Raw genomic sequence first — 11,816 nt, forward strand, 5'->3', positions numbered from 1 at the left:
ACACAATATTCATCTCAAGGGAATATGGATCACTTCAATGGGAAAACAGATCATCCTTCCACTTTCTGTCTGATGGATCTGTGTTGGTTTATGGACAAGGTCTGAGACAAGGGGAGCTACACAAGATGTATTTCAAGGTCATTAAAAGACCAGACAGGTTCAGACTATTAAGAAAGAGCCTTCATATCCTTTCTCATCAGTAGCTATCTCACATAGGTATACATATACATTCAAAAACGCACACACACTCACGACAAGCACCTGTATGCATACTCACACAAGGACGCATGCATGTAGTCAGGCACATTAGAATATACATTTAACACATATTAGTTTTGATGCTCAGACTGTTCTTGTAAATAAAGTGCTGAACTTCTAATAGAAAAATCCACATATGCACAGAACACACAAAGGCATTCATATCAGGGTATGAGTAAAGGTAAAGGCCATAGTTATAGCCCTTGTGTACAAAAGGAGCATCTTCATGACAAAAGGACATCATATAGCTTTGAAGGACATTGTTTCTCAAAAGCCTCTTTGGCTGGGATAGTTCACCCAAAAATGAACATTCTGCCATCCTCTACAAAAATATTTTTTTTGTCTATACAATGTAAGTCAATGTAATAGTTATTTTGGACCCCATCGACCTTCATTGTATGAACAAAAACTGGGAACATTTTTCAAAATATAGGTTTGGAACAACATGAGGGTGAGTAAATGATGGATTTTCATTTTTGGGTGAACTGTCTATTGTAACATTATGAAAAACAATTTCCAAAAAAGTGGCATTGAGCAACTTTCTAACAAGTTTGAGAATCATAAAAATGAGCACTGTTGTGTCAAATTAATAATCAGAGAGGGTTGCATCTGAAATCCTTCAATTTGACTATACTTCAACCCAATGACATCACATCCTGCCTACTGTCTTGTTCATAGCATCTAGTATTTTAACCATCTTCACAGGCTAGACATCAAAAAGGCAGGGAAGTGTGCACTGGCAGTGCAAAACCAATCGATTGCAATTCGCAGATAATTATAAACTAACCTCAACGTGGCACTGGATGGGTCAGACACAATGTACACAAAGTCAATTTGACCCTGATTTGCATTGGTCTGTTGAAGTAAGTGAAGCCAACCCGAGAATTGTTGTTAAAAATCTGAAAACCACTGCAGAGGGGTAAATTTGATCTGATAATTAAAGAGAAACTGGTTAATGATCAGTCATCTTTCAGTAAGGTATTCCTTATGGAGTTTGTAACATTTCTGTCATGATTTAAGACCTGCATTTAACTGACATCCAAATGAGTTAATCTGAGCTCCACACCTTGCTAACTGCACTGGTCTGATGGCATGGAAACTTTATTTACTAACATTTTAATTTCCTGTATGAATTCAGTAGTATGTGGCACTAGCAAACCAAGATCATGGGTTTGATTCACAGGGAACACAGGGGGGGAAATGTGGACTATTTATGCAGTATATGTCTGCCAAACATGTAAATGGCATGTGAGTAACATATCCTTCTAAATAAGGTTGGATTTAGAGGCACAATGCAAGTATGAACATATCTAGTGATGGTCTACATAAACTATCCTGTATGCAAACTAACCAGTCAACAAAATGCTGACATTCCTCACAGATCTCAAGTCAACTGGGTTTATTAGGTTGTAATGGCACTCGTCAAACAGATCCGCTTAGGAACTGAGCACCTTCCAGCAGGCAATCCATTGTTTTATAGCCATTCTCCATGAGTAATGCGGTTTTAAAGCATGTCACCAGTTTGGTAAACAGAAAGCAGTTGGTTCAAAATGCACTGGCAGGCCACATAACAAAACCATTAACAACAAACATAAGATACACTGAAAAATATGAAGAAGGTCCTTCATTGTTAGTTGCGTCAGTTGTTGTAGACCAGTGCAATCCCTCCTACAGGTCCCCGCCATGACATCTACTCCTGTTTCTCTTCTAGATACGCCTTCACCCGTTTGCGCACATAGAACGCAGTGAGTGCGCTGCAACATGCTGTGAAGATAAAAAGAGCCACTGCATCGTGAGCCAAGTCACCATGAAGACGTTCGTAGAGAGGTCTCCTCTCGCTGTAATCCAGTCGCACAGCTTCGATCTGCACTAGAGTGCAGAGCACAAGAAACACGTGGAAGATCTGATGGCCCTGTCCGATGAAGTCGCAACGTCCCGGGAGCCAGCGCTCAGGATGGGGGTACGAGAAGAAGTAGGCGCTGATCAAAAAGAAGAGGACCTGATAGCAGTGGTAGACCACCGCCTGGTCAGCACAGCCTTGTTCGGAGCGGTAGCATTTATAAATGCGATGAAACACCGGACTGATGTCTAAACAGTAGGCTAGGCCCGAGGGCACCACCTGGAATAGCTTGTGAACGAACTTGGGCAAACTCGGGCTGGCGTACTTGCCGTAGCAGCAGCCCGTACAGGACAGCCAGGCCAGGAAGGCTGAAGCTGGCAAGAAAAAGCTTCGTACTTGAGCGTGCCATTCTTCTTCGACAACGTAATAGAAGTGGGCCAGGGCGCTGCCGTACTGGTAAACGGCTACGCCCACATAGTCCAAAAAATAAAAGGTGTAATGGGAGAGCTCAGACTTGGCTGAGAGTAGGTGGGCCAGCGCACTGCAGCCCAGGTAGGTGAACGCGGCTAGGAGCAAAATGAACAGCGGCTGGGCGTGTGGATCTCGCAAGAAATCCACGGTTTCAGACAGCTCCTGAAACTTGACCAAGATAATGAGGGAGGCTAGCAGGTGTGTCCACACATTTACAGACTCATTGTGCCTCTGAAATAGAGTGAGGAAGTAGTAGCGCCAGTTCTGGTCAGGCGGCCGGTAGCCTGTGAATATGTGCGACTCACGGAAAACCCACGGCACATCGCTCACCATAACAGTACAAGGCAATTTTGGGAAGGCTGACTCCAGGAAACGTGGGATCTGACGAAGTTGCTGTGCATTGATGAACAGCCGCCCAATCTGCTCCATCACAACCGTTGCCATGGTGAGGAATAATTAAGCGGCAGTCTATTGTGAAATCTGTTAGGGAAAAATATTCAACAGTTAAATATTACACTTGCATTCTTCAGTACCTTCACAAGGGAAAAAAAAAACTAAATATTTTTTTACACTCTCACCGCTTTGTATACAAACAGTTTGAATACATTTATCACATATATGAATTGTATTTTTTTCCATTAAATTCAAATGTTTACACTACAGCTCAGATAATGTATTGTATAACATTCTGTGCAGGAAATGATGGTCATGGAAATAAATTTTGGAATAAAATAGCCAACAACTTGGTCATGCTAAGGTGTATACATGTTATGTATATCCTATAAATTCACTTCAAAAAAAGAAGACAAAATTAAAGATTGTTTGTAAATGACTAACAATATACTACTTTGGCTCACATAACTTTGAATGACTCCATGACTCCAAAAAATCTAAGTTAATACAGAATTGGTTTCTTTATTTCACTCTCTGTTTAGGTTATCATAGTTGTAGACATTTTCATAGTTTAAGATTGAAAGTATGAGCTGGGTAAAAAAAATACACATCTAAAAAATAAATCATGAAGTATAGTAAAATGTTTTCAGCACATAATGTGAATTTCAACAGAAAGGAAAAAGATGAAACCTGTTAGTTTTAATAAAATAAACCCCTAGGACTTAAAGTTCCAGAACCCTTATATTTTTTAAAGGTTTGCGTCTTTTAAAACGTTTTAATTGGAATGTTAAGATCATAAAAAGACCAATAAAAGGCCTACTTTTTATTGGCTGTTATTTCCATTCTATTTGAATGCAAACCACAGTGTAAGCGATCCATGCAAACGTGTTAAAATGAAATACCAGGACCATGAAAATATTATTTTATTGAAAACATGTTACTACATGTTAATGGGTTGCAAAAACTGGTTTACCCTGAATATTAAGGTAACGTGATGTAAAACGGGGCGTTTCTTTTCACCGCTTACGTAACATCAGCGCTCTGCGTAAAGCTCCTCGTGAACATGAATTAATAAGGACGAAACTGATAAAACGAAATTATCGATCATACTGGCTGGAAAACATAAGGTCTGGAAAAAATAATGAATTTTAATTTTCGAATCTATTAAAACGACGAGACAGAGGGGGGGAAAGCTGTGGACAATTTTAGTGATGGCATCCCAAAAGACAGACAACCCTTCCCACACCCTCAAGCTGTTTCTCTCGTAAATTCTCGAAAAAGAAACGTGAGACGCCGGAAGGCGCAACAATGAAATGTCTTGACGAATTTCAACGTAGAAACAACCTAAAACGTGCTCTTCCTTACCTCATCATGTAACGTTACAGCACATGTTTGAACATGCCGATAATCTATCTTGAGCTATGATAATTCATCCTCCCCGTAAGCACACCTTAACGCTTCAACACAAATGGTTATGCATGCTTTTTAAAACTTTATCTAAAAGAATATATAGTGCAAATGAGGATTTTATTTTTCACCTTTCATTTTGCCTTAAACAAATGATCGGTAAATGAACTGATTTACCTTTTAAGAGGATAATCCCCTCAGTCGGAGACTTGCATTTAACCGCGCCTTCATATGCGTCTTGAGGAAGCGAAATGAAACAAAGAAAATTTCATAATGAAAAAATACGTGAAAATTTGTTGAGCGGGAGAGGCTCCTGTCAGCTCCCTGCAGTACCGCTGTCAGATGGCCGAAATCTAAGGATTTCTGATGGGCAGGTTAACTGTCCAATCAGAAAGACCGAAGAGCATTGTCCCCGCCTCCATCTAGAATAACTCGCCAATAGGAAACACCCTTTAAGGTGGCAACACCCTGTAAAATGTATGGGCTGTAAAATGTGAAACTACCCTCTTCTTATTAAAACCGCCTACATGCCCTCTTTAATAAAAGGCGATGTGAGAGCCACTGTGGTATCACACAGACAAAATATGTGTACATATTATGGGATATATTAGATATGGCATATATTAAATATATGCAACCATATATCAGTGCTACTTTATGTGTATTTATCCTACATTCTGAGTTAACAGCACAGATTTGGCAAAAGCCACATGTAGACATTTTTATATGCAATCAATTCAATTTAAAGGTAGTGTACACATTGTCTAATATGTACAGATTGTGAATGTATTGTTGTCACTTGTGCTAAACTATGTGAACTGTGAAGGCTTATCTCATCACCCACACAAGCACTCTGGCTGACAATGTGCCCTTGTCAAACTCTGTTAACTGTGGAAACAAAGATCCACATTGTGAATTTAGACACAGGAAGGCAAAATATTTGTCAGTCAAGTAATAATAGCATTTCCCCATGCACTTGCAGTATTGTACCAGCATAAATTTGTCAAAGAGACAGAATAAAAATAATTTAAGACTTTCTGTTGTTGTTCGATGTAATTGTTTGTCATATTGACAAGCTTTTCTGTCTACAGTACTCTGATTGACTGAATTCAGACTGGGTCATAACAGCGTGTGGGTGACTGGAGGTAATTTGGACAGTTGAGCTTCATACCCCTTCCTACGACACAGACAAGCACAAGATTTCATTTTTATTTTATTCAATTAAAAAAACATTTATTCACACAACATTAGTGGACATGATCTATTTTTGGATGCATGTAATTGCTTCTACTAAGGGAGTTCTGAATTTTGGAAATAAGGTATAATTCATTTTTAGAAAAGATTGATGCACTATTTCTGAAGACATAATAATGTGAAAGCATGTGGACAACAAGCCATTCATCATTGCAAAGCTGTTTACAACTTCCATAAATTGTCATGCACCTAACTCTCTTTTGGCAACAAAGGATAAATCAATAATTGTTGTCAATATGTCAACATTGTTTTATTTTTTCTGAAATCATTTTGAGATGATTTTTCAAAAAACACTTTTTTTTTTTCCTTTTTCTTTTCTAAAAAACAAAACAAAAACCTTTTCTAATACCTGTTTGACAAACTCAAAACCACTAGATGCCAGTATAGTCTCAAGCGATGTATTTTTATTTTTTTTTTTTTAAACGCACACCTTTTCCAAGTACCTATCGGAATGCATACATTTTTTGTTGTATTTTTTGTTTTGTTTTTTTCATTAGTGCATATAAGGTATGAATTACTTATGAATGTATGATCCAGTAAAGGAAATGCTTGTGGATAATGTTTAGTATTAACACTAAGAATCTCATGCAGATTATAAAGAGTACATCAAAAAGTGTCCCAAAAGATTTAATTATTATTTTGGCAAAACCTTTTTTTCTATATAGAATTACAGAAACTGCCATACATCTCCATAATGTACACATTTTTAAGAAATTATTTTACTCCACATTACACTCTGGCTGACTGCAGATTAACAAAGAAGCAGTGGCAAAACTGGTACCATAACAAACAACTGTGCAACTTTATTAAGCTCGAAGGATGGCAGTACTGACATACAAGGGAACAGGTGGACTTGCACAATGCAATATACCAAGTATATATTAGACCTATGCATAACACAGGCATGCTTCCCTATCAGTAAAACACTGCTCATTTTAAACGCTATAGAGCTGCAACTGGACAAATCTACAGGTTAGAGGGGATGATGAGAGACAGAACTGAATACACACAAAATGATGAAATGTTGTGCACCAGCTTTTCCCCAAAACCCCTTAATAAAAAAGTGGCAAGTACATGAATCCAAACATGGAAAACTGACCATTTAATGGAACAAAAAATAAATCTTTGGATACATTAAAAAACCCAATACTATACCCTAAATGAAAAGGAAAATGAGAGGGGAAACTTAGTTTTCACCCTCGCCCCCCTCTTTTGTTTCTTTGTTCTTTCGTACCTCTTCAAGCTTCTTGTCCTAAAATAAAGAAACAAACATCCATTAAAATAGTGTATTATTCAATAGAATTAAAGCTTTCTGGAGTAATATAATATGAATACTGTATGCATTCATCTACATACACACCTTCTCTTTGAATTTCTCATTCATAGCTGCCATGCGTGCTGTGCGGTTTTCTTTGTTGGCTTCCATTTTCTGGTTAAGCTTCTCCTCTGCCATCTTGCTGAAGTTGTTGTTCTCCTCCATTGCTTTCTGAAGGACCTCCTTCTCATGCTCTCGTTTCTCAGCCAAATGCTTCAGGACCTCTGCCTCATGGTTCTAATATGAGGAACAAATGAAGAACAAATGAGGAACAGAATGCAGGATAAGGATGCAATTCAATGCCAAACAACCTCTTACCTTGCGTCTCTCCTCTGCTGCGTCCAGTTTTTTCTGGATCTCGTCCAGAGATACCTCCTTCTTCTTGGGGGTGGAAAGTGGGAATTCTCCCTTGGCATCTGGAGCCGAGGGACTCAGGATGACTTCAAAAGCCTGTCCTGAGGCACGCTTGTCCAGTTCCTTAACCTGAAAGTCTGTGAACGATATGGGGTTGCATTTAATAACGCATGCTCCATTTTCTTTGCAGAATGACTTCATTTAGATTATGGTTATAGTGAAGCATATTGATTTTGAAATTGGAGCTTAGCTGCTCCTATTTTCACATCTTACCTCCAGAGGACGCCATTGCACTTCCAACCTCGATGGTTTCACACACCTGCCAAATGAGAGCGTATAATAATAATAATATCAGAAAAATGCAAACGTTTTGCTACTAACATTGATGCTTCTTATGCTTACACAATCATTTCTCTTAATCATCTGTATTCTGTCACATACTGTAAACAAGCCTGAGCTACACAACAGCCTTTCTATCATTGAAAAAAAAAAAAAGAAAAAAAGAAAGCTAGCTATTCATGAAAATATTTGAGAGGAATTGGTCTCTACTGTGATATATACAAGAAATATACCTAATAAATGCATACATAAATAACTAGAAATAACACTTGTACACTACTTAAGGGAGTGGCGTCGCCACAATAGTCATGCATAATTTACTAAGTGAATGATATTATGGGAAGGAAACAAGCAAGACAAAACACTTGTTAAAAATAAAAAAATTACTGCCTATTAAATGGCAGTATATCCTTTTTTCTGGACGCCAAGAATAGGACGAGTCGCTGCCAGCACAACCACCGGATCCATCTATTCAGACGTGCTGTCATCATCATCTAATTAAACGATAATAGTTCAATTAAAATCTACAATAAAGGATGTCCACTCCGGTGAAATGTAGAGAAACCAAATCATCACATCTTTTTGTAATGTAATGCGACCCAACTGGCCACTGAGAGACTAAAACAAAGGGGATATTGTGTTAGAAACGAACAAAGACAAAAGGGCAGTGATCCTCGAGCTAATTCGTTGTTGAGATTTGTCGCATATTAAGATTTAGACAAACTTGACATCTTAAATATGACAAATCATCACTCGATGGCTGAAAATAAACATCCAGCACTAGTGTCTATCCGATGGGATGCAGGATCTCTTCTGGAGACAATAGATGGCCGAGATACACCCATTATAACAGCCTGCAAAAATCCATAATATCACATATTATACCATATTAAATAATAATAAGAGCCTCGACATGTTCAAAGAACATGCTAATATTGAATTCAAGCTTTACCAAATAATGGTATGGATGTATCAACCGTTTCCGGCAAACCAGATCACACCCAAATCTCTCCCATTTCACAACAGACACTACTGCACTGCCCATTGAACAGAATAATCTCAGTGCTGACATGCAAAATGCATATTGCAATATGTTTATTAATCGATGTTATTGATGCATGCTTCGGTAAACAAAATAATTTGTCAGGATAGTTGGTTAATGTACAAACAACGAAGACAAAAGACGTCGAGATCCTTAACGTTAGATCACCTGTCACACTGTGTTATAGAATATATGGCGGGCTTGTTGTTAAAATTTGAGGTAAAATAGAAAACTGTTCAAGTCTGTGTCACCATCTGCAAAATCTACATGCAAACATCAACTAACGAAAGCCAGCCAGAGAGCAACGGTTGAGCTGCACCTCGACCATTTGCACAATTCCCTCCCGATTAAACGACGATAAACACAAAATATTAATGGTCGCGCCACGACGAGCAGTTAACTTAGATGGCTGCGCGTGCTATTTTTAAATTAATGGACTTTCTTACTTAATATAACTATCTAGCCATACAGAATATTCTCGACGCCCTTGTCTATTATCTACATCCCCTCCCCAAAGAGTGAGGTAAATAATGGTGTTACTTAAAAAAAAATAAAAAATACCATACAAAAGTTTACTTTTTTGATACTTTAATGTGAGGATCGGTTGGGATAAATTGCAAAAATATTAATATTTGACAACAAAAAGCACACACCTTTAGATGAAGTGAAAATCAGAGCCGGAGTTGACCGCGCGCAGATTCCTCTCTGCCTCAGCATCAACCGTTCGCGCAAAAGAGGACCAAAATGTGTTACGTCACATTTGGATGTGACCAATGATTGTCGAGTAGAGAATTCTGGGATATGTAGTACGCTATAATTTTAATGGCATGTCAAGCTCGTACTCCTAATTTACTTTTAAATTATTGGCATATATATGACCGCCTTCACATTTACACAGTATAATTCTTATTTATGAATAGAAATAAATTATAAATGGACATTGAGAAGCAATGGTATATAGCTTAGTATATATAGCCTAGAATATGAAAGCTTAATTTAGTGGAATATGACAACTTGAGTCCAGCAAATTTATTTTCCTTAAAAAATAACTTCAAGGCTATCTGAGATGAGGCTTTATTAGACCTGACCTCACCCCTGGTGTTAGTCATACAGAGATGACTACAGCCCCATAAATTATTAGAACAAAGCAGCAACATGTCTGTGGCCTACTTTACAAATTGTTTTTAGAGCAAAGCAATTTGGTAATTAACAGTTCACTTGGCATTAGTGATTTTGCTTCTGTTCTTCCCGATGGCTCAATGAATCCTCTGTCATTGCATGAACTTTAGCTAAATGGCAGAGCTGATAGTCTCAGCACTGCATTTCAAGCTGACTGGTTTTTACTGTCTTGTAGCTGGTGTTTGTTTCTATGTCACTGAATGGTCTTGGTCTCTGCCTGAGAAAGGAAAATGTTTGGAATCAGTTACTCTTTTGGTTTCACTGCATTAAAATTACATTTCAAATAATAACTAAGCAGATGACATTAACACTTAATGGAATGTATTTGCATTACATTAGATTTAATATATATTTTTGCTCCTCAGTTGAATATCTCTCTAATATTTTCCTTGTAGGCCTTATCTCTGTCCAAAAGTGTTGTATCATGCTCTGCCAGTCTCTTCATGCCCCACCCTGGATCTTATTCATCCTGTATGAGGGGGGAGACATTTAGTAAGCTGCCCAGGGAAAAGGGGGAGCAGATGGTGCTTAGATGCCTCGCCCTGTCTAGGGTCTCTGGTGTCTTACACAAAGACACAAAGAGAACTGAGAAACCCCCTGCCAAGGATATTTTTTGTCTGATATCACTGGGGGCAAAGGCTATCATTAAAGCTATTTTAGCATTTTAAGTGATAAATAGATTTAAGTTCATCAGCAGGCCTTTGATAAACATACTTGCTACACATGTTGCTTACCACACATGTTGCTGATTGGAAGTAAGCCAGGAACGCTAGTGTTTGTATATCTATCTAATATATATATATATATATATATATATATATATATATATATATATATATATATATATAAACTTTCTAACAGCAAAACAGTCCAACGATGGTTTTAGTCTTTTATACAGTATAAAATTGTCAATACGAATTGATCATGATGGAAAAACACCACATCCTATTGATCTTCCTATGTTATGTGTCAGCCTTATTATAAGAGGGCTAAACCTAATAACTGACACTTGATCTGTTAAAATGTTTTTAAAGCCAATTTCTCCACAGCCAGATGTGCACTTTGACTGACCCATGTGCACCAGATGTGCATAGACTGCCAAAATACATTCTGATAAATGCATTGAAACATCTATTGGCTGGATTGAAGAACCAAACTGCCTGCAGGCAGACAGACAGATACTGTGCGTTTAATTTCCCACCGCTGACAGTGACCCAGTTTACAGAACCACTGAGACAGAGAGACTCTCTCTCTCTAATGGACCACTGAATCCACACTAGCCTGAATAGGAACAGCAAAAAAAAAAAAAAAAAAAAAAAAAAACACCTCTACTTGAATGCTGATGTGCTTCTAATAAGCAATGTTTGCTTTTTTGAGACAGAGTTTTTTCCAGTGCCTAAATCATCAAAGTTTTAGTTGGATCCATGGATGATGTCATGAAACGTAATGTCATAGTGTTATGTAATGTTCCTGCTCTCTGGACAGAGTGGGGGCTGTTATGCTCCCATAAGAGTGATGCCCTTCCCCTACCGTAACCACAATAACATACTGCTTGCACATGCTTTTACACACAATACATCCCCTCCCAATGTCTCTCTTCTCTGTCTCCCAAAGCCCCTAAGGTAAGACAAAGGAAACCATTATCTAAATTTAAAACTGAATCAAAATAAAACAACAAACAGAGAAGACACCTGTCTTTGCCCACATTACATGCCTATATATATGCCTACAGTACTGTGCAAAAGTCTTAGGCCATCATTAGATGTTGTTTTAACAATGGTATAATGACCATATATTATTATTTCTCAGTCTCTTTATTAGAATTTAACCAGAAAATATAGGAAATTTGCATGCAGTATTAAAAAAAGGAAAGAAAAAAACAGCTATAGGCTAAAGTGGCAAGTATTTAGTGACCGCCCTTTACACTTGAGCAGGAACCTGGCTTTCTTAAACCTAAATAGAAT

General features: G+C 37.9%; 2 protein-coding genes across 2 annotated transcripts; both read right to left on the minus strand.

Annotated features, from left to right (window-relative positions):
- Positions 1–869: 869 nt before the first annotated feature.
- On the minus strand, positions 870–4,689 carry paqr7b (progestin and adipoQ receptor family member VII, b). Its single transcript, XM_067394126.1, has 2 exons — positions 4,547–4,689; positions 870–3,049 (listed from the first exon to the last, which is right to left on the minus strand). Exon 2 carries the CDS (start codon positions 3,011–3,013, stop codon positions 1,949–1,951), a length of 1,065 nt encoding a protein of 354 aa, XP_067250227.1. The 5' UTR covers positions 3,014–3,049; positions 4,547–4,689; the 3' UTR covers positions 870–1,948.
- Positions 4,690–5,983: 1,294 nt separating this feature from the next.
- stmn1b (stathmin 1b) lies at positions 5,984–9,367 on the minus strand. Its single transcript, XM_067394138.1, has 5 exons — positions 9,327–9,367; positions 7,566–7,611; positions 7,257–7,429; positions 6,984–7,175; positions 5,984–6,875 (listed from the first exon to the last, which is right to left on the minus strand). The coding sequence occupies exons 2-5, from the start codon at positions 7,579–7,581 to the stop codon at positions 6,810–6,812; spliced, it is 447 nt and encodes a 148-aa protein (XP_067250239.1). The 5' UTR covers positions 7,582–7,611; positions 9,327–9,367; the 3' UTR covers positions 5,984–6,809.
- Positions 9,368–11,816: the final 2,449 nt, after the last annotated feature.

This window comes from Chanodichthys erythropterus, chromosome 2 (assembly GCF_024489055.1).
Source record: "Chanodichthys erythropterus isolate Z2021 chromosome 2, ASM2448905v1, whole genome shotgun sequence".
Lineage (NCBI taxonomy): Eukaryota > Metazoa > Chordata > Actinopteri > Cypriniformes > Xenocyprididae > Chanodichthys > Chanodichthys erythropterus.

What these genes read in the sequence shown, in the direction of transcription:
- stmn1b (XM_067394138.1), bottom strand. An exon ending in CAGCAGAGGAGAGACGCAAG is followed by an intron (nt 7,176 to 7,256) that starts GTAAGAGGTTGT and finishes TCCTCATATTAG; the next exon opens with AACCATGAGGCAGAGGTCCT. An exon ending in ATGAGAAATTCAAAGAGAAG is followed by an intron (nt 6,876 to 6,983) that starts GTGTGTATGTAG and finishes TCTTTATTTTAG; the next exon opens with GACAAGAAGCTTGAAGAGGT.
- paqr7b (XM_067394126.1), bottom strand. Translation starts at nt 3,013, where the DNA reads ATGGCAACGGTTGTGATGGAGCAGATTGGGCGGCTGTTCATCAATGCA.